The sequence below is a fragment of the Centropristis striata genome, chromosome 5 (assembly GCF_030273125.1).
Source record: "Centropristis striata isolate RG_2023a ecotype Rhode Island chromosome 5, C.striata_1.0, whole genome shotgun sequence".
NCBI lineage: Eukaryota > Metazoa > Chordata > Actinopteri > Perciformes > Serranidae > Centropristis > Centropristis striata.
The window spans coordinates 29,867,843-29,894,573 of NC_081521.1; the positions used below are offsets into that span (position 1 = coordinate 29,867,843).

Below are 26,731 nucleotides of genomic sequence, written 5' to 3' on the forward strand. Positions count from 1 at the left end.
AAGATTGTTTTTACAGATAGATATTTTTAATTAATACATTGTCTCATTTATTTGCTGAATTGTTAAAGAGCTCAAAGGTTACATGAGGGGAACAGGGGAGGAAAAGCTGACTCATTTGAGAGCTTTTTAAAGGAGTATGACGAGGAAAAAGAAAAAGCCTTGCCAGCTGTCTTGTTTGTTAATGCAGTGTACTTTTGTCGCTCCACTCTGTTCACCCTTAATGGAAGCCGTTCTGCTTTTTTTTTTTTCTGAGTCAGGCCTCCAGGGTTTAACATATTATAATTCTGCTCCTGAAGCGTGCGCCTCTTTAGGTTTAACTCATTACGTGAGGTTCTGGCTGTAAGCTGCTTTTGGTTTCATGGCTGGTTATACAGACATTTCTTGCAGTAAGGACTCACAGTACAGCCCAGGCCTTTAATAATGAAGCTATTTTTTTTTCTTCTTCTAGTTAGGATGCTCCGTTTTCTCCTGCTACAGAAGCCCGTCCCTGCAGGTGGTGATTAGCTGCAGCTGTGGCAGAAAACCAAAGACAAACAATCAATGCTCCTTTAACTGCAGCATCTCCTTGCTGTGTCACATCTAATAATAACAAATCTGATTTTAATGATAGTAGAAGCGGTAGTTCATTTGATCAGGTTCATGTTTGATATGGAGAGTGCAGTATAGCCATATAGATTTAACTGTTTGGGAAGAAAAAGACATTTGAGAAAGGAAACGGGATTTGGTTTTCAAACTGTTCTTGCATGAGCAGCAGTGATATAAATGGTACAAGAAGAGAAGATTTAAAAATATGTATCAGCATTTTTAAAGCAAGAGGACACAAGTGTAAAGTAGATTTCCTGTTGCAATTTAATCGTAAAATTATTATTTATGTTTACTTTTTTGATCCTCAGACATTCACTTACTTCGTTAATTGACAAACAGCACATGCCACTGCAGAAGGGGAGAAAAACGTCAAGAAACTTCATAACCAGCCAATCATTGTGTACGCTTTTTGATTACACACCTGTTGCGACTCCACTTCTGCTTCTTCTGACTGAAATCATGCTACCTGAGGGGTTTGGATCTGTACTTCTTTGAAACACACGCAAAGAGTTCAAGTCGAGAAAATCCTCGTTGTGATTTGTGGCCATTATATTTCACTATAGTATTTTTTTATTTTTTACTTTTTATTTTTTATATTTCTATATATGCATTTATTTATGGTGCTTTTTATGATGTTTGTTCATAAGCCTTAATTTATTCAGTTGCCATCAATGACAAATAAATTATGAAAATGGAATACACAACTCCTGGTTTTTATTTTAGCGTTGATTGTTTTTTTTGACACGTCATAAAATGCACACATTCAGTTAAAAATACTGCTATAATCAAGTCCCCATTACCTTATTGTCCCATTAAAAATCTCATTAAAAGACCAAAACCAAATATTTTAAACACTTAGCAACTTTCCTTCCCTGTCTGTGGCAGCTGGCCTAAAGCCTATTGGTTCCTACTGAGAACATAAATCTCTGGTACTCATATGGGAATAACATTTGGAGCCTATTTATATATTTTCAGACGTAGATTAACAAAGATTTGGTGTTGGAGTATTTATGGCAGCAGAATGACGTATGAGGGAGCAAAAATTAACGTCAGTGCAGATGTTCATCATGAGGGTGTTTTTAATTGTTTTTGGAAAACAACAGAGCTTGATGGCACAAAGGAATAAGCTATATCAGGCTTATATAAGAATACTTAGAGGTTATTTTGGTCTTTTCATGTTGTTGTTGTTGTTGAAAATAAAAATAATTACAGCTTAAACACAGGACTGTGCAATGCATCGATATTGTGATATGACATATGGTCGATTTTGGATATTGCAAATATCGTAATAAGAGGGTCACAATTTGATTAAAATTTAAAATCAATCATTTTTGCTGCACTGAAAGCTGTGATGTTTTGTGCAGGCATAGTTTCAAACTATTGCCTGCACAAAAAGCACATTGAAACTTGTGACCATCGGGCATTAGGAAATTAAGATGAACATTTTTCACAACTTAAAATAAAGATATTAAATAATAATTAAATTACCTTAAATCAATAAAACTAATATTCTTACAACTGCATTCTAAGGTTGATGAAAGATTAAAATGATCTCTTTACCTACTTTTCAAGCTCTACATCCTCTGAGCAAACAGATACTGTAGTGTAGAAACACAGTCACACTGACCCAAAACCATGTGATTAAAAAAAATGGACAGTTAAATCAGTAAATCATTTCTGCCCACTGTAGTTTCTGATCTGACTTTGTTCTGAAGGTGGTTCCCTATAAAAACAATGTAAACCTTCTTTACATTAGTCTGCAAAAACACATGTCATCAGTGCTATACAACTGGAGCTGTAAACATTCTCAAGTGTTCCCACTCAGGCATCTAAAAACTGTGATTACTCCTCCAAGAGTAAAACATTATAAGGCAACTAATTGCGGGACAAATGACGGTGTAGCATGCCAGCCTTAGAGTCTGAAGCCGAGCAGCGTCTTGCTTTTATCTCAGATTACCAGGAGTCATTTTGGGAACAGCAGCTGCCAAACAGCATCCTGTACAAATCGACCTTTCTGAGAGGAGGGAATAACTTAAAACAGCTTAAAATAGAACGGCCAGCTTGGACCCAGAGACAGATAATCATAGTGTTGTTTGGAGGATGGCTGCAACATTAGCGACAATGTTATACAGGAAAGGTTGACTGCAGCTTAGGCGTGTTGCTTTTGTTCTTTCGGATGGAGCTGAGGGGGGAGTCCTGGTGACCAAGGGTTTAAATACCAAACTCGGTATGTCAGATACCACCCTGACAGGCCACATATGGTCCCTAACAACTTGTGGGACAGGTCATGGAAGTAAAGAGAGGTGCAGGCAAACATCCACACCCAAATGAACACAATGAGATTCAAGGCCACATACAGCAGGTTGAGGACCATTCTGGGCAGAGCAGAGAGACTGTTTATCTTCAAGGACGCCATCGGAGCAGTTTCCTCCATGATGAAGAGAGCCGAGTAGGCCAGGATGAAGGAGTGTCCCGAGATGTCATAGCCGTGCCAGTGGAAGCCGGCCCGCCTGCAGCTGGCTTTGGATGTGAACTCCTTGTTGATGACTTCCATGGTGTTAGTTTCAAAACATGAGCCGGTCGCATCCTCGATGTAGAAGAAGGTCTCGGTGCAGACGTACCAGACAACCGTAGCCACCGCCAGAGAGAGCAGCCGCTGGCCGAGGAAGGACACGCTCCGGCTGAAGGCGGAGTTGGACAGGAGGACGAAGGGAGTCAGCAGCAGCAACGTCCATCCCCAGGACACTTTGACAAAATACCTGCAAGAGGAATGGAGCATTCAAATGATCACTTGGCTAATTGCATTCATTAATAGCACGTAAAAGGGATGTATTGTGTATTGGCAAGAATCTGGCAATACGATACGTGTCATGATTCAGGGGTTATGACCAATTGTACATTGTGATACTGTAAGTAGGATGAAATACTGTGATTTTATCATTTCTAATTTTAGGAAAACTGTGGTAGTATAAAGAACACACCACCATACACCTAAAATCTGCAAAAGGGGACTTTAAGTATGTCTGTGTGTGCCACAAATCATTGCATGTGTTTTTGAGAATAAATGCAGTATCAGTATCATTATATTGGCATATTGTAACACAAATGTACAAATATGTTCTTGTATCACTAATCTACATGCACTATATATTATACATACATTATCTCTCATTCTGCACATACACTTACTACATTACATCCATGTTTGTCCTAAAATCAAATTTTTTTACTTGCCTGGTTATCTTTTTATACATATATAATGAGCATTTTTGGAGATCTTAGACCTTAATTGCCAGCAACAGCTTCTCTGCAATTTTATTTTGGGTATATTTATTATTGTAATTTTGTTCTGCCTATGGCAAAAAACCCCAACAACAACTAGAAACTACTGGTCATACCAGGTCAAAAAAAGCTGTAGCAGCAAAACCTGTCAGTGCATTGGATTGAGAGAGAGGGGGAAGTTAATGCATATGAATTTGCCTATTTTCTTTAGTAATGGTAAGGATTTACAAAAGAGTTTCATTTCTACTGTCAAAAGTTTAATAATCTCACTTAGAATCCCCACATAATAACAGGGAGAATGAACTAAACTCTGCAGTGTATAAAAGATCAACAGTGCCTTTATATTTCTTTCGTCGCTGGGATTAGGTAGGTAGATAAGTATTTACTCTCCTTTGTTTTGTTTTCAACGGTTTCAACGACAATTTGGTCCGATAAAGGAGGCATTCATCAGTATAGCACTCAGCTACGAAGCCACAGTTTACATTTGACCTACATTCAACGCTGATAACATGATTGATTACGACACAATACAGAAACCGAAACAAGCTTTAAGGGTACTTTCACCTTTCTGTCACCAGCAGGTCACTAACAGTCAGCTTAATATTTTTGTTAGCCCACCCTAGTTAACTCTCAGCTCACCAAACCCTCAGCTCACCAAAACAACACAACAGCTTTACTCACACATTCAGGGCGTTTCTGCTGCTGCTGAAATAAGTCTGCGGGACGAACTCCAGCTCTTTCAGAACTGATCCAACGAGAGAAATTAGTAAAAATATCCAGTGGAAGTTATGTCGGACGGCTGGTATCTTCCAGAGATTCACCAAGTTAACCACAATGACATCTACCGCCGCCATGTTGGTTCCACTGAACGAGCCGGTGAAGGAGACGCTCTGACGTCACTGCGGCTCAGCCAATGAGGCTTCTTGGCCGGGTGTTCTTCTTCTCTCATTTTTCAACGGCAGACGGCGAGCCCTTAAATTCAGGTGCATACCGCCACCTACTGTACATACAGAACGGTGTACAAAACCACACACACACACACACACACACACATATATATATATACACACATATATATATATATATATATACAAAACACATATTAAAAAGTTGTTTTGTTGCTAAACATTCATTATATTTCGATAGATATATAATTATATATGTACACTATGGTGGTACCCAGATATTTTTCTGAAGTTCTGTTTTACAAATAAAAATCCTTAATGCAAAATGTTTCTTTATTATTATTATTATTATAATAATTATTATTATTATTAATTATTATTATTATTATATAATAATAATTATATATATATTATATATATATATATATATATATAATTATATATAATAATAATAATAATAATAATAATGTCTTCATTATTATTGTTGTTTCCGTTTCCAAATAATATACAGTATTATGTTTGTGGATTATAATTATCGATCCATTCATGTGTTTGTCACTTTAATGTGTTATGTTTACTTTTACTTTATTTTCTACTGGGTAGCTTACCTTGTAATAATACACATACATAGTTCTTCAGTTGATATTTTCTATTAATTTTTACAATATTTGCTTCCAAAATGTAGTCACTGTGAAGTATGAAGTATCATAAATAGAACAGTACAAGTACAAGTATACAAGTATAGAACAGGTACATCAAAATTGTACATTGACATTTCACTACAAATAAAATAAAATAAAATAAAATAGAATAAATAAATACACCTTGTCAATGATAAATATACTGCCATTGCAACATGTCATATATTTACTTTACTGTCATTTAACTTAAATATCAAAGCCACATTTAATGTTTTTATTATCTTGGCAGTGATTTTATTTCATTCTACAGCCACTTTTAGGCAGCATTATACAATAATCATCCTTAATTAGAAGGGATTAGTACAAAATGTGGAAGGATTTATGCATCAGGTTTCCATGCTCCCAACAGAAATCACATCTAATTCATTTTTTATTGCCTGCTTCATTTTGGCTTCAAAAGTACAAAATATTTGGTTTGAAATATTTTAAAGTATGAGACACTCAGAGTCTCCTTTCTTGCTCTGGGTCATGTTTGCTCAGACGGAGCCTTGTAGTGTGGCATGTGGGTAAGTCAGGGGGTCACAGGGGGTCGGGTTTTATGGCACAAGCTGACCTCAATACAAGAGGCCACCAAAATGCACTGAAGCCACAGTCACAGACACAATGTAAACACATAGAAATGTTTCAATGCTGCAAATATTTGAGGATCTGTCTGAACAACAGACTCCCCTTTAAGACCCATGAAGACAAACTAAAAGTCAAAATAGGATCTTTACATATCCGAATAGTTCATGTTTGTTCAATCTATAATTATGTGTTTGGTGATATTGTATATATGCATACTCCTTTGTGCTCTGTGCTTTTTCCTTGACTCATCATTGCAATCATAAATAAAAAAATGAGATTGTCCTCTTTAACCAACAGAAGGGTGATGCATCGTTAAAGCTTTAACTCACTATCAGTGTCCTTTAATATTATTATTGTTTACACTGTTGCTCTATATTGTAATATAGGCCTACATATTTTAAATATTTTTATATCCATTTTTAAATATATTGTTGTTTTGGTTGTTATATATTTTACATAATGTACATTGCATACCTATTTCTTATTTTATTTTTTTAAGACACAATATGTCCATGTCTCTATATATTCCTGTTATTATATATTATAATTGCTGTATTTATGTATTCCAGGGTATGAGAGCAACTGTCATTTCAGTAATTTCTAATTTCTTACTATGCTCAAGCCGTTAAATGACGCTTGTCTGTTGTATACATTTTGTTGTTGTGAAATAATACTCTTGTGTGTGGTTCCTCTCTTAATAAAGAATTAAATAAAGTATTAAAGATAAATAAGATGCATTAATGTTGACTGGCTGTATGCAAACAGATTCCTTGACTGGTGCTGAGGATGGCAAACTTGCTGAGTCATTACGATTGTATTGGAGGAAAAATAAACGTTTTCCTTCATAGCATCTGAATGCAGGACAAAGTTTGTCCTTGATGCACTCTGACTTGGCAAACAAGCCTTTCCTCAAAATGACATTTTCCAGGCACGCCTGGTGTTTGGCTGATTGTTCTTCGAGCGCCAATGCCAGACTACAAACTCTGGCAGGATACGAATAAATGCCTCTGAATTAAATGGCTGCATATTACATTTCAGACATATCACTGAAGAAATTGATTTAAAAGGATTTCTGTGGTTAGATTAAAAAAAGTTTGAATATGAGACGAAACATTTCATGCATACTAAAACACAGAAAATTCACAATTTGCCTCCATGGCTGCCAGACTGCAGATGTCCCCGATGTGAACATGCTAAAAGCAAACACTGAAGGGACCCTCTTTGGGGATGAAAATTTCAAGCAAATATGAGAAATGGGATGAAACGTTAGAAACTCTCCTGCAGACATCTCGGCTGGCTGATCAAAAGGCCAAGGCTTTGCTGCGCATAGTGGAAAATGTTGCTGTGAATTATTAAAAGAAACTCCTTCAACCGAGCTCTGAGATTATCTCAACACTCAGGAGGAAAAGCTGTGTGTTTAGTTTCACTGTCCACCTGCAGAGAAAGGGTCTAGTAGTGGTTTGAACATTTGATTATTTCTGTTACAAAATATATCAAGATAGCCATTTTACATGGTTTTCATGATAATAACCAAAAACATTATCAAAGAAACCATGGAAAATGGCTAGATATCATCTCTTCAATTAAACTCTTATGATCTATTTTTGTTGTTATCATTATATTTGTCCAAACAAATGAACCTTTAGTTGTAGGAATTAAAATGAACAAGAAAAAACAAGGGTGGTCTAATAATGTCTTCCATGACTGTATATGAACGTCTCAGAGAATTACTTCTTGGAAATAATAAGGAAACATAATTTAATCAATACATTTTGACATAACCATATTCTAAACCTGCATTTTTTCATATTTTTTTTTTACATTAACGGCAGTGCAACAACCTTCAAATTTACCATTGCAAACTGTTCTCATCAACAGTCATATTTATTACAATGAAAAGTAACACATGGAACAGATAGTCCTATGAATAGTAATACTGGAATTTGTGGCAAACCAAAGAAATTTAATCTGGTGATGCAGTTAACCACTATAGGGTGGGGGCTTAGTGGTTGTGTCAAACATATACAGGACTTTCATCCAAGAGACTGGTGTTTGTGTCCTGTTGGAAACTTCATTAGATAGATAAGTTACGTTACTTGTCATGTTTTACATCACCAACATGTTCATGAGGTATACAGAAGTACTGTAGTAGTTTTTACCCAAACCCTGTTATTTTTTCCTTACAATCACCAAGGTATTTTGGTGCTGAAACCAAACAACAATACAATATCCTACAAATAATATTTTGTAGCATATCCTACAAACCATGCTGCATATGAACCATTTATGAGAATAAACTGAATGTTGTTATGCTAAACTTGTTGCCTACATGCACCTCTAGAAGACACAGAGCTACATTAACATTCGTTTGAAGTTGTGTTTCTGACCACATGATGAATATTCAATCTTCTGTTAGCTCAGTTCTGTCATCTCCAACTAGTTGCTAACTTTGTCTGGCTGCCGTGTGGTGCTGAGCAGATAACGTGCAAGTACAGGTAGTGTCAGTTTATTACAGTGAAAACAGCTGCATGTTGCTACTGTAGAGCATCAAGAAGAGCAGTGGCAGTGAATCAGAACAGTGGCTGGAGTTGCTGGAAAAGCAAAACAACAACGCTCTGTAAATCTGAGAGGAACTGCAGAGATGGATGGTAATTCCCTTTTATATTTTCATTTATTTAAGCATGAATCTTCTTCATGTGTCTGGGGCAAGTCTTTTTGTGCAGAAAAGCATTTAGTTTTACTCACAGCTGACGCGATTCTTATAGATTATTTAACACAAAGCACCTCTAGAAACTTCAGGAACAGCCCTGGAGTTTTGTGGGACTCTCTGTGAGAAGCACCAGCTGCTGTGCAGTTACTCAGACAGCTGAAAGGCCTGACTGACACCTAAAAGAGCTGCGGCTCAAGGACCTCAAATACACTTGGTACAAGATTTGTTTTACGGTCCCTCTCTTGGGTAAATACAGGAGGCCACTGAGTTCTCCTCTTCACCTTTCAGACACGACAAGGTCACAGTGAGCTTTTGTATGCAAGCACCCTGCAGCATCTCGAACCAGACGGATGATGTCATGCTGCAGAGGGTGAGGGAGGGTCTCTGGGAGAACCTGTTCCAGATCTGACCCATTTCAGATCGTCCTGCAGAGGTTTTCTCTGCGTAGATTTACAGACTCATTCCTGCACAAATATCCACTGTTACAACCTGCAAACTGCTTCATGTTGGATAGGTTAGAATACGAAGTAAAAGGACCAGTGTGTAGGATATAATATACCTACTCAACCAACTGAATACCCCTCCCTTTTCAAGCATGTCAGAGAACCTACAATGGCTTTTAAGTAATTTAAAAATGGTTGGTTTGTCCATATGCTACTGTAGAAAAATGGAGGATTTCATGGAAGAGGACCTGTTCCCCCCATTTTAAGCTTACAAAATTGCAACAATTATTAGCCTCAGGTGATTATACATTTGTAGGGGTAACTGGTTCAGATACACATTGCCTCCAGCAGGGGTACCAAAATATTTAGAGGTAAAAAGCTAATTTAGGTCAATTTTGCTATCGGAAATTGACTAAATTAATATTTAATACTTTAAATGAATTAAAGTTACTCGAGGGGCACCACCTATTCACTTAGGAATAGGAAAAGATAGCAAATCATAGTTAATCAGTCTCATGAAGTTAACAAATTATCAATTTGGAACATTGATTATTAATTATGAATATAATTATAATCGAATTACCTTATTAATATTTAGAACGGTTGAAGGAATTTTGAGTTCTTTTCCATAGCAGAGGTTAGCAAATCATTCATTCATGTGCAACATTAAAGGGAGAAGCATATTAATCCAAAAACATATTTATTCTAAATAAAGCAAAGCAAACAGAACACACAATAACTAATCTAAAAGACTATTTACAGTGGAAATGTGGGTGAAAGAATGTGTAACAAAATGGCTGCCGAAAGGCGGTCATTTAAATAAATCAAAATGGCGGAAGCCCTTTTGTTCTTGAAGAACAATAGACCATGCGGTCTTGAAGGTCTATGTGTTGTAGGAAGCCAAATTAAAGTATATTTCATGTGGATTAGTGTGTGAGTAAATCAAATGAGTTATAGTTAATTTACATGTACAACTTGAGATATGTAGAGCAACATTAATCATACAACTTCAAGTGATCTAGCTACACAAAATATCCCAACAAATATACTTAAACACACAACAGATCAACACCATTGATTAAAGCTTAACACACTTGTTCTTGCTTACTAACTGCCCAGTACTATACCACAGTGTCCAGAGTTGAAAGGGGAAAACAGCACTCCTTTTGAGGAAGAATCTGGTTCCTGGTTGGGTTCTGGTGGTTGTAGCGTTGGTTGCTGTTGGCTCCAGAAGCTTGGTGAGGGTCTCTGTGATTATGTCCAGTATAGATCACAGGCAGGAAACTTAGAAGCGTCGTGGTGGGCCCACTTGGTTTGGGGCCTCTTAGAGCTGGAGACAGAGGGAAGATGTCTGATCTTCCTCCTGGAAGATCAGACCAGGACAGCAGGGATGCTGTTCCTCAGGGAGTTGAGAAGAGAAGAGAGAGAGAAGGGGTGGCTGCAGGACACTTTTGTGTCTCCACCTGGAAGTTGTATTTCCTGTTGGTATCAGCCAATGAGACGCCTTTAGGTATCTCCAGATACCTGTGGGGGTGGGGTCGTTTGTCTTTGTTTGGAGGGGGACAAAGAACGACCTCCATCTTGAAGCATGGAGAGAATTTGTTGACAATAATAATCACTGCATTCAGTCTTTAATCCAAATGAATCTTCTGGAGTAGCTGTGAGCCCTACACATTAATGAAAACACAAGTTTATATCTTATATTTATTTTTTGCCAAAAAATACACCTAACTCTTACACACTGTTCCTATAAGATTATTGCAATTCCCTTGATAGTGTTTAATAAAAAGAAAAGCTGTGAATTATATTATTAGTTCTTTCACCCACTATAGCTTTGACTCAGCAATATAAATGGAAACTTTTCTACAACACTGTGACGACACCTTACAATAATTACCCAGAAACACATGGTCCAACCTCAGGATAGACTGTATCAGTCCCATACTGGCCAAAATCAATACTATCTAATCAGTACAAACTATCGCGTACATACTTAACTGGGTTTTAAGCAACATGTCGAAAACAGAGACGAGTCACAAGTAACACAGATTAGCAGCTGTGTGAAAAAGTTTTGCAGCAGTATTGAATAATTTCTACATCAGTACAAATGTATTATTCGAAGCTTAGTTATTTGAGTGATGAAATAAGTATTAGATTGGTATCAGTGTTGACAGATATTCTTTGCAGTACTAGTATTGGAATCGGACATGAAAAAGTGGTATTTAGCTATCATGAACCAAACAGACTGTACTACTTCCGTACAAAGGCAAAGTGCAGTAATTACAAAATAATTTGAGCAATAGACAATGGCTCCAAAATGTGTTTGCTGTCCTAACAAATTGGTGTTTAGCCATAGTATAATTTTTTATCCAAATCAATCCTAACCACCAAACTTTCAAAAATCTTCAAACAAGCCCAAAACTGTGCATAACTCATATTTTTACTGATTTTGTAGGTTTTGCACTTTGACTTTGGTTGGCAGTCTAGAGATGGCACCACAAGGCTTGTGGTTGTAGATTTGGGTGAAAAGTTCCAACTACAACAGCAACTAGTAGGTGAAATTATACCATATCATAATACCATGAAAGTTGGTTTCAATATTCATGTCCCCTTCAGGATAATTCAGTGATCCCTCAACTTTGCACCATTATGTCTTCCATACTTTTATTCATACCTGCAAAACTGACCCAAACCACTGTCCTTCTCCTTCTCAGCTGAGATTAGTGGTTATAGTTGAAAGTGTCAGAGTGGTGATTTCTGTATGGAATATTTCACATTTTGTTTCTGTGTCAGTGAGAAATAGCTAACTCACTGAGTAAATTTACTTTCTGGCTGTACCACTTGACCTTTTCCTCTCCTTTAGATCTTCATATGATTCAGCAGAGATGTTTAATCCACGAGGGCAGTTACTCTTCACTCAAACACACTGCACTCACTCCTCCATCTGTCATTCTGTGTGCACAGCTTCAACATTTTGATGAATCAGTTGTATATTGCAGCTTAACATTTCTCCCCTCTTCGATGTGCGATGATGGAAATATTAACTATGTGACATAACTGGCATGCATGTGGCCACTGCTAAATATAAGTTTCTGATCCTGCAAGTTAAAGGGTTCACGCATGACTCTAAAGGAAACTATTTGACTAAATCAAGCTGAAGAAACTTGTTAAAACATCTTAATACAAGGGGAAAATGCATACTTTTGATTCTCTTAATAATAAAAATGATGAAGAAATATAAACAAAGATAAAGAAGCACTTTATGTGACTGGTCAGTTGCAGAGAGTGAGGCAATCCTTTCGTCGAGTGGAAAAGCAAACCGGTCAAGCTCAAAGACCAACAACAAGATGTGACCCCGAGTTTTTAGTGATCCTTGAGTGCTGTTGACCTTCTGTATGTCAAAGGCCCTCACAGCCTCTTTGATGGAGCCCTCTGTGCATTTTAGACACAGAGTCATAAAGTCTGACAGACCGCTGAGCCTGTGTGGAAGTCTGCTGCAAACCTTTGAAGGGTTGACTTCAGAGAGCTTACCTGAGTGATCAGGTGACACACAAAAAACCCTCAGAGCAATGCTTTTTTCCCCTCCAGGTACCTTTTTACTCATTGAAGAATTATTCTGCTTTCTGTACAAAGATCTTTGAATAAGTTTAATGTCATCAGCAGCAGCTGACAGGTTTAAACTCCTCTGCAAGTTTGAGATATTCTAGCTAGGATAAGATCAATTGCACATGTTAATGGAAAGTTGCATTTTCTTTCTATCGTACAAGAAGAACCAAGCATGTGAACTTTCATCCAGTTTGAAAAGATTTCATGAACTCAGCCTCTGATCAGCTCTGAGTGTCTTTATGAAACAGACAGATCCTGGTTTGTTGCCAAGAAGGAAAGACAACATCTGCAGGTGGGATTTGACCTATCAACCTTTATACTGTAAAGCTCTTGCTCTACCAGCTGAATTTTAGTAGTGGCCACATGGATATATCCAGCACAACCAGGGTGCAAGGAGGAGGTCAAATGTCTTAAGAAGTACAACTTCAGCAACACTTGTAGCATACAAAACAACTTTATTGTTAGACCAACCTCTTTAAGAACAGACTAAAGACCCAGCTCTTTCATGAATTAAAAAAAAAAAAAAACTCTTCTTTGTATATTTACACTGTCCTTGTACACTGCCTGACGGTACCTACATCGTATTGGACTCAAACTTTAACCCGTGGCACCTAGTCTCGTGTTGTATATGAACTCTCATATGTTCCTCGCTTTGTATATAAGTGGGTGCTAAATTAAAGTGTAATATTGTAACATGGTAAATAAAAAATAATACTATAATCTGCCTCTTTGTCTCTCCCCCCAGCCACATTCTTACTGCATTACCATTCTCCATCTATCCACCAGATGCCCTCAGAATTTCCCACCTGTCCCATTACCTGACTGCCCCACCCACTTCCTCCATCAGCCCTGCAGTTTATTATCATCCGCATTTCCACTCACTCCTGCCAGACTGCCAGTGTTGCTTCGTGCCTTACTGTTAATCTACCTGTACCTGAACCCTGAAGCCCGTGCCTGCCTACCTGTAAGCCTATACACCTTCATCTCATTGATAAATGCTCAACTGTTCTAAGTCCCGCCCGTCGAATGCAGACCGGCCAATCATCGGCCAGTTCTGACCAACGTCCGACAGCTATCTGGCTACCTAACAGACTCTAAATGCAATCAGATTTTATTCGTTTTCAAGCTGATTTTCTGGATTTCAAGCTTGTCATTGTTAAAAAGTTGTGTAATGTGTAATAGTGACACACATTTATTTCCTGATTAGATGGGTGCAACCACCTGTAAATGGAATATAATAACATACTCATACAGAGATGATTGTTAAAGAGTAAAATCCGCTTTGTTTAACTGAAAACAGCAGCTATGTTACATTATCAAGTACACCAGACTCCACTGACAAACATTGTATTTTTACTGTGTCATAAAACACATTTCACTCAGAAACAAAACAAAACTCACAAGGGCGTGAATTAAGGGTTTATTTTGACCAAACTAGAGTTGATGATTGTTTGAGCAGTAGAGAGACTAACCGAGACAGGTCTGTGAGTTTTGTTTTATGTCTGTTGACTTCAAAAAGTACGATCTATAACAATGTAAAAATGACAGACAATGGAGTCTGGCGAGCGCGATATCAGCCCCGAATGTTTTTAATTAGCCCTGAATATTCATTTTAAAAAATAAATAAATAAATAATTAAAAAATATATATATTTTTTTTAAATCACATCCTCAAAATACGGTTATCTTATGTTGATGCTTCGATAAAACAGTGTTTTGGGACAGGTTGGAGTAACAATTAATTATTTTATTTTTTAAAAAGCCACTACAGCAAGCTGTTAAGCTGAAGTGTAACAAGATATCATGTCACAAAAAGTTTTATCCCCCAAAGGTGTTCAGCAAAGAGGTAATGGGAATAGAAATATAATAAATACTATAATAATAAAAAAATAGAAATTATGTAAAAATGTATAATTTCGAAAAAAGTGTTGCAGCTGGAACTACTAGAGGGAAGTAGCTAACGTTAGCTAGCAGCTAGTTGATAGTACATGGGGGAAAATTTTTTTTTATTATTAGCATCTGTCTGTAAATGCAATTGTAGTGTGTGAGAATTGTGTACCTAAAAATAATTAAGCTTGGGCTTTTTCTAGACTCTAGAAGAAGCCCAAGATTAATTATTTTTCGGTACACAATCTATGAATCTAGAGGGGAACGTAGCTAAAGTTAATGTTAGGCTATAACGTCGAACCATCTTGTTTATTTTCTTTTTCATGCATGATAGCAGCTAGCTAGCAGACAGGGATCCTGCACAGCCTGCTTCTTTTACTGTGGCTGCTAATGTGTTAAATGGAAAAACAATGTGTTGTTACCTAGCTAGCTTATGTCAGTACATGGGTGCAAACTAAATTCAAAATGGGTAATTCATTTGATGATCTGTGGTTATGGGATTGCATCGTTTTCACCTTTTTCACCGATGATATGACAGGTTTGCAGTGCACCCCTGTACTTAACCAAGCGTTCGTCTCTGAATGCAAGTGTAGTGTGAATTGTGTGTTCTTAGGCTATGTGGAGAATGTCTCTATGTCTAAAAAATTCCGGCACACGATCTGCACGCGCATCTGCTTAACTCTTCTGGGCTGAGCCCCGGATGTGTCAAAATCCTAGAGACGCCCCTGCGTGATATAGCTGCTGTTTCTGGTTATACATTAAGGATTTTTTACAGTAGGGGCCTTTTAGCCCATCAGTGGCTAAAAGTTATCCTATTGGAGGTAGTTTGATGAATGAAATGGGGAAATAGTTGCTTTCTAGCCCTGTTGTTTTAGCATAATCGTAATTAAGTGATTTCATTGCCTAAAGTTAACTGTTTGATGTTTATTTTGTAAAGCCAATTTGCATGTAACTAGGAAACTGACACATTGTTGGACACACGTCCAAAACCGAAGTACAGATGTGCCTTTTATGTCGGATGAAAATCAGTTATCAGCATGTTATTGTATTTTCTGTTTTGTGTTGCTGTGAATAGTGCTAAAGATATAGCACAATAAATGAAATACATCACTACTTTTGCCATTCACAGGCAACAGTTGTTACTAAATTTGCAGATATTCAACTGTAACATCAGTTTTTTCCAATTTTACTTGGATCTTTCTGGCATAGAGCAAACTTTTATTTGCATTTGTGTAGTGGATAAACACATGTTAAACTAAGTATGTCAATACATTTTACACATGCTCTTTAAATAATCATGGTATAATGTCTGCTATTCCTTAAATGTATTATTTATCACTTTTCTTTCAAGCTGAACCAACTTTACGATCTTGACTGGCTACCAACAATGTGACAAGATGACAGTGAACAATGTGAGTAAGCATTTAACTTGGCTTGTTTTGTATTTGGCGTTTGTAAGTGTGTTAAACTAACATGAATCAAGTTCCTCGTCCAGAAAATGTGAACTGGGAAAGTCAAAGAGTTTATTTCACTCATTGCACACAGAGATTTTCATAAATTGGGATTTCTCACACTAGATGACATTTCCAATTATCTCTCACTCACTGCAGATGTTTGGGTGGGCATTTGGAACATATGATTTAAGGGAAACAACATGAATAAATGATTGCAGTGGGTTTCCAAAAGGTGCCAATAACACAAGGGTACCCCAAAATAATTTCATAATAGCATCAGATTTAATTTAAGCCTTCATTTTATGTTCCAGATGTTCTCCTGTGTCTGAGCGCTGGTCTCAGTGATTGCTCTGACCCCAGTAGCTGCAGAGCCAGGTGCTGGTGGTGTGTTCAGTGTACCTTGGCAGTGTCCTCGGCCTCTTGTTTGAGAATATTACACATGGCAGGCGATCTGGGGGTCATTCCTGGAACCAACAGCAGCTGGAGATGAACGCTGACTTTGCAGCCACTTCTCTCCTTTTTGTTTAAAAAGGGTTCTGCTCAGTGCTTCCCCTAGGCGATGCTTATTTAAACATTTTATTGCGTTTTATTGGAACAACACCAGGAAGGTCAGGAGACAAGCCAAATCTTGTGTAAGGCAACTTTAACCTCTACTAGGTCGCCTCAACTTCTCGCATGAAGGATTCAAATATTAGCATGTCCTAAATTCCATTTGTGATAAATACATTGAGTAACACTGTATTTAAACCCTCCTAATTTTATTTTTTCATGGATTTTTCATCAAATTTAACTCCTCCTGTGAGGCATCTCTAAATAAATGTAGGTATATAAACAGACAATTTTGCACATTTTCATACCTCTACCTTTTGCATTGCCTGTATTCCCACTCAGACTGTATTTAATAAGTGATTAATAGGAGGGCATGAAAATAAAGTGTTACAGATTTATTTTATAAAACAAATCAAACTTGTTCAATCTCAAAACAACGAGCAGTAAAATATTTCATGACTTCTCTTCTGAAAGGCAATTTCCTGTAGTTGTGATTTTCTCTCCAGTGGAGAGAAAGAAACAGACGGACTCTAAGTTTAAGAAGGAAGAAGAAGAAGAAGAAGAAGAAGAAGAAGAAGAAGAAGAAGAAAAAGGAGGGTTTTGTGTGTCGCCCAGTTTAAACTCTCTGCCACACATGAGAAACCGGTTTGTTTGCAAAGACTCGTGCTGAAGTAAAGATCTCCTCGTCTCTCTGCTCTGTGAAAGGATCCACTGATGAAGGTGTGAGACTCTGCTTTTTTCTCTTTATGTAACAAATGTTCCCGCTTATGACAGCTTTACTGATTGATTGATTGATTGATTGATTGATTCCACATGTTGATTACTGTTTTCTGGGTCATTTTTGACTGTATGCTTAGTTCTTGTCATTATGTTGTTTAATGGAATCGAAAATAGTTACTGTAATTCACATTTTGAATCCTCAGTTAATCTGGTGTTAATAAAACTTGTTTGTTCACTTAAAAAATTACATTTATCTGTTTTTACAAATTCCTGAAACTCTTTGATTTATTTAGAGAGGTTTGCAGCAAAACTTCAAATAATTTTTATGTTGTTAATGTTTGAAAAAATTTGTTATCATCGTTTGTAATAAAATAGATAGACAGACAATAGATAGATAGACAGACAATAGATAGATAGATAGATAGATAGATAGATAGATAGATAGATAGATAGATAGATAGATAGATAGATAGATAGATAGATAGATAGATAGAGATATTTAAAGATGAATCCCTTTAATTATGTCTGATTGACTGACATTTCTTATTTGTAAGCAGGAGAAATATAATTAATTCTTATTCCAATATTTTTCATTCTTATTTTTAAGGAAACAAGTTAATTATCCACCTGTTTTAATATGTTCAATCTGAGATGAGCTGAAATCAGCAGACTGTTTGTCATTATCAAACTCTCTCCACCCGTTTCTTTCACCGTCAGTCTGATCATGATGTAAACTTGTCTCCTCCTCAGAGTCGTGCAGGGAGGTGGTGCAGCTGCAGCCTCCTCCTCCTCCACAGGCCTGAGATGGGTGCTGCTTGTGTTCAACTCCTGTTGGCTGCCACCCTGTGGACGATGCCTCACGTTGGAGCTGCTGCTGCGGCTGTTGTTGTGCTGCCGAGCTCCACCGAGCCGATCAACATGACCAGAGCAGAGTCAGGCTTCAGGATGTTTCCTGGAGCTGTCAGCAGACATAAACGAGCCGTTTCTTCCAGAGAGATCAACGCTCTGCTGGATTACCACAACCGGGTCCGCTCTCAGGTCTTCCCCCCTGCAGCTAATATGGAGTTCATGGTGAGGAAACACTGTCAATCAAACCAGGGACCAATGAAAATAACTTAAGTATATTTACTTCAGTACAATTTTGAGATACATGTTCTTTACTTGAGTATTTCCATTTTACTTAAGACTTCTACTACATTACATTTTGGAGGCAAATATTGCACTTTTCACTCCACTTTATTTATTCTAACTTACTTTACAGATTCAGAATATTAATACAAAATATAAATTATCTAATCAATTATTATATAATCTGTTCGAGCCCAAGATCATAAAGAACCTATGGTAACCTTTAGGTAAACTCAGAACCTCAAAAGGCCGTCTATAGAGCCTGCGTTTGTTTTTCCCATTCAGGGCTACTGCAGAAACATGTCTGTGCAACATGGCAGGCTCTGTGGAAGAGGACCAAATGTAGATTTGGAGAGTTCATTCTAAGTTAAAGAAAACACAACAGTTCTTAGTTTCAGGGTATTATACACTATCAAAAACATAATTATGTTAATTATATTATTAATTTTATATTCCATGTCTGCCAATAAATGTCTCTCCACTAAATCCTAAACACTGGTTCTCTTTCTCTACCCAACAGCATTTTAAGTAATGAATGAAAATGAGCAAGTAGGTGTATGTTTTAGTATAATTTAGTTGTTGACTTATTGTCTTATTTGTTGTTTTTATGTTTTGTGTGGACCCCAGGAAGAGTAACCGATGTTCTGCGTCGGCTAATGGGCCTCCTAAATCCTATATAAAGGTTTATGTTGTTTATGCAGAACAGAATAAAATAATCAACCCCTGTCTCTCTCTTTTTGCTCTCCCTCTCATGGCTCTGCAGCTCTGGGATCAAGGACTTGCTAAGTCAGCTGACTCTTGGGCTTCACGATGCGTCTGGGATCATGGACCAACACAAGCCATGAGATACATGGGCCAGAACCTGTCAATCACTTCAGGAAGGTAGTGCACAAATAATCAGCAATGCACCATGGTTTTGACATACACTGAATAAACGTATAATGATACAAGTAACACACATGGAGCCATACCATACTATTCTTATATATGCGAATGATTGAATGTGTGTTGGATGTGACAGGTACCAGTCCATCACTGATCTGGTCCGGTCCTGGTATGAGGAGAGGCATCACTTCTCCTACCCCAACAGATGCAGTGGATCGGTGTGCTCTCACTACACTCAGGTGCAGTACAGGAAGATTTTCTAGTTTGGTCGAGATGGGTTTTTTTCATTTTGTGCATTCAAAGGGAAACTCCATGTTCCCAAAAAATGCTTAAACTTGTTTTTTACTTCTATATGCTGTAACTGTGACACATTAGAATAATAAAGACTAAATCAACCCTCTCCCTAACAGTTACATTTATATTGATATCAACATTTTAATTTATAAATGCATTCATCATTAAACTGTACATTGAAGACCATCAGTGTTTGTTTACCCAATAATATATCAGGAAAAAAAAAGAAGATATTAACAAGCTAAGAGATGGCTGTGTTTTTTTTTATAGATACAATTAAATATTCAGACCCCTGAACCCCACCACTAAAGTTTTTGTACAGTTCTGAAAAATGATGATCAAATCTTCATCAATGCATATATGAAATGAATTCTTCATATTTACAAAAAAATATATATGCATGGTTTCAATGAATATAAATAAGCATTAACATGTGCTTTGTGTTCTCAGATGGTTTGGGCAAGCACCAACAGAGTGGGATGTGCTGTCAGGAAGTGTTCTAACATGAATGTTTTTGGGAGCACATGGAGAGAGGCAACACTGCTGGTCTGCAACTACTCTATAAAGTAAGAAGCTCAAAGGAAGAGTTTGATTTACTTAGAGTTCAATGAGAAGATGGAAAAACTGGAAACGGGGAGAGTGGTAACTATCTTCTTATCTAAGAAAGCTGATTTATTTCATCATTTAGCTCAGTGCTCCCCATCATCTTCACTCATAAAGGCCAAAAACTGTGATGCAATATGATGATGTCGCCAGATCAACCTGCTGAGTTCCCAAAAAGTTTGCACTGGGCTTCATCGAACCACCTCCCACTGCCTTTTCTAGGTTTCCATTAAGTCCAGTGCAACCAGTACTCCTATGCTTGAGTTATACCCAATATGTGCTAGTTGAGTCTAGTTGGTGAATTTCATTAAGCATAAATTAATTTGACTGACACTAACTAACACGAAAACTAGATTTGTCTTCAATAGGAACCACTTATTGGTTTAGGGTAGGAAAAGTATTGAGAAACTGACAAACATGTTGTTGGTTTTATGGAATGTGTTAACAAAAATGTAGCGCATATACAGTGTCGTCCATTAATAGCTATATTGTTCCAAATACAACCATGCCTTATATGTTCATTTGTGTTTCAGGGGAAATTGGGTGGGCGAAGCGCCCTATAAGAGCGGGAAGCCTTGTTCCGTCTGTCCGTCCAGCTACGGTGGATCCTGCTGGAGGAACCAGTGTTCACCAAACATAAAAACAAGAAGACTCACAAGATAACAACACAACATAGTGTTTTTAAAATGTATTTTAATTGAACATAAAAGTCATAGACAAGTTTTAATCAACCAGGGCCTGCATTATAAAATAAAAAAATGATGCAGCTGTCCATTTACAACTATGTTCACAGTGAATCTTAATGAATTAATGTTTCACACACAATTGAGAGAATATAGTCCGTATAAATATTATTTTTTTCATTGCTGTTGGTCAGTAACAAAATAATATTGACAACAAAAGACATTTTCTTTCATCCAGTGAAATATTCTTTATACTTCTTGAAGACATCTTTAAAGTTTTTGCACTGTTATTGGTGAATTTGTTGGTTTCTGACCAAAAATGAAGCACTTTTGTTGTATAGTTTATATTTACTGTAACCTTAGATGTGTTTTTGATCCCCCCTCTTACCTGATTTAATTTTTTTGTTGTTGTTGTTGTTGTTCTTTGTGAAAAAATTGTCAAGTCATTCCTGCAGTGAATGCGTTTAATTTACGGTTGTCTGTTTGCCTGGCTGAACAATAATGAAGTTATAAATAACTGATGACGCTGTATATCCCTATAAATAATCTGCTGTTCACTACTTTGTGTTTATTCACTGCTGCTGCAGGAAATTTCCTGCCCTGCATCTCACCTCATTACATCTCTCCATTAAGCCCTCAGAGACTTTTTGTGCCATAAAACAGGAGACTAATGCAGCTTTTATGGCCCAAAATATAAGGGGAACACACACACAGAGTGGCCACTAACAGCAAACTATTTGATATGAAAGCCATTTTTGTCCAGCAAACAACATTCCTCACAAACTGAAAGTTGTAAGAGCAGCCGAGCTCAGCACTTCTGTCACTGTAACGATTATTTTTTCCTTTTTCTTTTTTACAGTTCTGGTTATCAAAGGTAAATTGCATCAGTTTTCAGGTTGTCATCACCAGTTAATGTATCCACAGACACTTAAAGCCTTCCTTCTGACACATTTTAAAGTATGTAAGAATATTGTGAATAATATTTTGAATTAACATGATTTTCAAACGTAAAAAAAAGCAACTGAAAATAGGCAGGAAGCACCTCTAATCTTCCTCCCTCACTCAGAAATTCTGAATCTGGCCTCTGCCCCTCCCACTACTGCTGCATTCTGGTCTATTTTCTCCATTAGAAGAAACCTTGGGGTGATTCAGGCTTGCATATTCACACCCCAAGTGCGGATAACATCCTTTAAACTGTACGGCCGTGGGAGATAAAGTAGGAAGGCAGGAGAGCGGGTTGTTCATGACGTGGTCTCCAAAATATAAACAATAGGCACAATGCAACTGTCGTCTCCATTGCATGGGCTTGGGTTCTTGTGATAGGCGCTCTGCTACCACAACATAAAGTGTGGCACAAGTGTACTTGGGCAGAGAAAAACATTACTAATGTGAAGTCTAAGAGTGGTATTAATCTTCTCATCTAACTCTAAGAAAGCAATAAGGGCGTATTTTACAAAATGGCAAATCATTTATTCAGACATAAATCACATTAAAGCCATAAAAACAGGTGATGCTACAGTAGTTGAAAAATCCTAATAATGTCTTAATATTGACAGGCTTGTACAAGTCTTTTCTTTTTTTTTAGAAAAACCTAAAAAAAAATAGGTGAATTTTCTTGGGATATTGGTAAATTATATCTGGCAGAAGAAACTGCATGGTACAAACTTTGCCTTTATGAATTTAAACAGGTGTGAAATTTTTATTTAAGCTGTGAGAATGTGGAAATAACAGGCCTCATTCATCCAACAGCAATATTTCCCCCTCAGTCAAAACAAAATGGGTGACGTCACTCATCATACACAGTTTGTTGGCTGCCACCCTCAGTACATTCTCCACTCCTCTCTGTGTTTTATGTCACTCTCCCCACCCTCCAGCTTTCTCTCTCCTTTTTGTCTAAACTCTTATTCAATGCTCTTACTCACTCCAAATCTTGCAAAAATGTCTGTTTGGTGATGAGAAAGAGGGGAAAGCACATAATAACTTAATGTCTATTTGAGTTTCTATCATCATGTTGCCTTAGTTACAGCTGCTATATAGATTGGTGTCCATACGAGCCTGGTTACTGTTTAACCTCCCCACCCACATTTGCCCAGATTAGGAAAATCAATAAGATAACAGCGGCAACACCGGCCTTACCTTGCACCAACAACAGGCTTCTCACACTACCGCAACCTGCGCCAAATTTTCACATTTTACAACTTATGGTGAGGGAGGAAGAAGTGGATTTTAAACACATGTTTGAGAGGAAGCAACGGACAAAATGGTCAATGTAAACACACAAGTCAGTTCAAGTATGGAACTTCCATTTGGTGAGTACACACTTTTTTATCAATTGGTTTCAGTGGAAAGAGGTTGAGTGTGGCAGCTGTTTGCTTTCATTTTCGGTAGTTTGTGCAGTGAGCGGTCATTTGGCTGAAGAGCTCTGCTGGATCACAACAGATCCAGGGTGGAAATATCACCGCCATTTGTGTCTGCCTTTTTCACACGGCCATAATCCAGGAGGTGTGTCAGAGATATGGAGGTTGTTATAAAGAAGGCCATGGGAGCTGGGCCTGATGGTGAAGATGCTACAGAGGTTTTTGAGATGTCGGAGCAGCCTGAGGGGTGTTTACAGGAGGATTTGAAAGGATTTGAGGTTGATGATGTTTTTGTTGCAGCTGATCCAAGAAGGAGTTTTGAGAAGCTGCGGTGCTGAATGAAGTCAGGTGTATTTTAATTCTGGGCCTGAGGTGCTAAAAACATTGTCTTAGTAACTACAGTATAAACTTTAGTAAAGCTTTTATTTTGTTTTGGCTCCAGTTAGTGGTGGGCAATTATATTGAATATACTTTAAGTATTGCATCTTATTCTGTGTGGGATGTATAAAATTACTGTATTGTCAACATGGGGTATAATTTTGCACATACTTTAACATAAAAGTTTACGCACAGGTTACACACGCCCCCGCCCACCCAGACAGTGTGTGTTTTTGTTTCTGTAGTGAAGCACAGAACAGGTAAAAAGTGAAAGAACTGAATTGCTAAAGAGAGTTTTTACCTGGCTACTAGTGATTGTAGCTGTATCCTTGCACCAAGCCTTGTTTAATTAAATGTTCCATCCCTCACCTCTGGTCTTACTGGAGTCATCAGCTGTTCTATCCACTCCAAAGAAGTAATGTCTTGTCAACTCAAGGGCACTGGAAAGCCGCTGTTGAGCCATATTTTGTGAAGTGTGATAATAACATCCAAAACACAAGATTCACTCTTAGTGGTTTCTGTGGCTTGAGAAATACAGCAGCAGAAGGCGGACATGTACTTCCTGTGCTCACCTAGTGCCTGTCTTGTCTTTTTTTTTTTTTTTACATGACATCAAAGCAGGATGTCAGTTAAATAGGCGGTCCTTAACTTGTAACTAGAACAAGGCTACAGTGTAGGCATACATCAAGTAATTATTTATTGTATTTAACGGCTGGTTTGAATAAATAGCATACTGTTGCTTTAACTTTTAACTTGTTTGTGATTTCTCTCTCTTTGCTTGCAACTACTAATAAATGTAAACAAGAATGTTTTAATGCAGGCATATTTTGGGGACTCTTTGTCATCATACTGGTGTGATTGTTTGTGTAAAATGGTTAAATTGAGCATTTATGAAGTTCTTTAGAGGAGATTTGATATATCAAAATATTAATAACAATATAGCGTACAAAATATTGCGATGATGTGTAGGCCATAGCCCAGCCCTCGCTCCAGTATATGGTGCTGTACCAAGACAAACACATGGCTCACATCTCTCTTCACATTGCTGCAACAGGCTTCATACAGTACCTGTGTGATGTCTGTTTTGATCTCAATAAGAGTGAAGGCTTCACTGTACAACACTGTCTCTCAGCTTTTTAAAACAGCAGTTGATAGAGTTTTGTTTTTTACTCCTTTGGTCATTCATTGAGTGATTTGCATGTGACAGTGGGATTAAAAGATGCAAATTTCACAATGCTCCAGTGAACTGAGAAAAAAATCTATTCATGTAAAGAGTTGGTGTGTCCATGAACAGATGCTGCTTTATGATATGTAACTGTCCTCTCCAGAAGCCCTGAAATAGAGAGTCTTTCTCTGGTTAAGTTTATACAACCATCCTTATAGGTTTATCCTAGTCCTGATTTCCCTATTTGTCTGCACTTCACTGCATCAACCCCTTGCTATCACTCTAATCTTTATAGACAGATATCTGCATGTGAATGAAGAATCTGTAGGGAATGGGATCCGCTCTTGGTTCTGGTTTTCATTTGTATTCTGTTTGTAGTCTAAGTAGTATTGACCAATCTCATTTGGGTGGGCTTTGGTTGACTGCAGGTAAACCATTAGTGTGGAGACTAAAAGAGATGGAATACATTGGCCAAACTAACCCTAACCCAATCTAAGAACCCACTGGCTGTCATTGACGATTTCCGTTTTCACTAGCTTTTTAAAATTGTATCTATATTCATATTTCCATCATAAACTGACTACTTTTGAAACAATTCAGTCATAGAAGTTGTCTCTTTACTCCAACTCCATTTTCACATTTCAAGTTGCAGATCTGACTGTAAACAATGCACAGGAGAGGAAGTCATGGCCCCAAAATATTGGCTGTTGCCCCCAGAGGGTAAATTGTCTTCAGACTGGTAGCCGATGGATTCCCAGATTTCCATTTCTCCCTATTTTTTTTTTATTATACTAGGGGAGCTATGGGCCTCCATTTTTGTGTTAAAACTGTTAAAACACATAGTGAGCATGACATGAGAACTGTGGCACATGGGTGACTTTTTTTCAATATATGATGAATAAGAGCACTGTAGTTATTTTGACTTAATTCTATCCTGCTGCTGTAAATATCCACTAAAGCAGCAACGGTGTATTAATCCACCACTAAAAATAGTTCCTAACAAACACCCTATTTACTTCTGCTAAACTGCAGTGCAGGAAGTGCCAGAGCCTTTTTCGAACATCTACGTTTATATTTATGGTCTGTTTTTAAGGCGAAACACTACAGGCCAAACAAATCTTCGTTCAGACTAGTGAGAAATAACCAGAATACACATTTAGGTGTTTTTTATTCCATTTCATTACAATTTATCTATTTGCATCTGTAGATTTCTCCTTAATTCACAAAAGGTTAGCATTAGAAAATGCCTCATTTGCATGTTTAAGCAATAGCCTACATTTCAGTAAACTTGTAACACAAAATAATATTGTCTTAATGTAAATAATCAACTATGTTTCAGTACGAACAAATGGGACTAAAACAGGGATGCCAGAATGATAGATTAACATAATATTGATATTTTTGGTCTTTATCGGCTTTATCCTTATAACTATATGCGATAAAAAAGGTCCTCACTAGAGAATTGACAGTATTACATCCATGTATCCTTCTAACTGTATGCCCATGATTTAAAAAACAGTGATTATTGCACTGGTCTCTGATAAGCCACCTTTTTCATCCATGACCACAAAATTGCCTCACCTGAGGTGCACTGTTTTTGAGTACAATAGCAACATTTTCTGAAAGGATTTGTTTATCCAGTATATGCTTCATAAATCTTCCAAAACCAGGACATTTATGTTACAAATGCATTCTTTGGCAGCTGCCAGCACTAAGCCTCTTTTTGGCCTAAATCGGGTTATACTATGCTTCTTTGTCCAAACAAACTGCAAATCACAGTACAGTTTACTTCAAAACTGTGCTGACACTATGACTCTAAAAAAATGTAAG

The 26,731-nt window shown here is 37.3% G+C and overlaps 2 protein-coding genes and 1 long non-coding RNA gene across 3 annotated transcripts; 2 read left to right on the forward strand and 1 right to left on the reverse strand.

Moving 5' to 3' along the window:
* Nucleotides 1-223: 223 nt before the first annotated feature.
* fitm2 (fat storage inducing transmembrane protein 2) lies at nt 224-4,743 on the reverse strand. The gene is made up of 2 exons (XM_059332871.1): nt 4,549-4,743; nt 224-3,344 (listed from the first exon to the last, which is right to left on the reverse strand). The coding sequence occupies exons 1-2, from the start codon at nt 4,719-4,721 to the stop codon at nt 2,735-2,737; spliced, it is 783 nt and encodes a 260-aa protein (XP_059188854.1). The 5' UTR covers nt 4,722-4,743; the 3' UTR covers nt 224-2,734.
* A 9,854-nt stretch (nt 4,744-14,597) lies between these two features.
* LOC131971433 (uncharacterized) lies at nt 14,598-17,247 on the forward strand. Its single transcript, XR_009394381.1, has 3 exons — nt 14,598-14,644; nt 16,037-16,097; nt 17,177-17,247. It is a non-coding gene; the product is annotated as an uncharacterized LOC131971433 (long non-coding RNA).
* A 155-nt stretch (nt 17,248-17,402) lies between these two features.
* On the forward strand, nt 17,403-22,206 carry r3hdml (R3H domain containing-like). Its single transcript, XM_059333048.1, has 6 exons — nt 17,403-17,408; nt 18,159-18,479; nt 19,300-19,418; nt 19,558-19,660; nt 20,166-20,281; nt 20,852-22,206. The coding sequence occupies exons 1-6, from the start codon at nt 17,403-17,405 to the stop codon at nt 20,979-20,981; spliced, it is 795 nt and encodes a 264-aa protein (XP_059189031.1). The 3' UTR covers nt 20,982-22,206.
* The last annotated feature ends 4,525 nt before the right edge of the window (nt 22,207-26,731 follow it).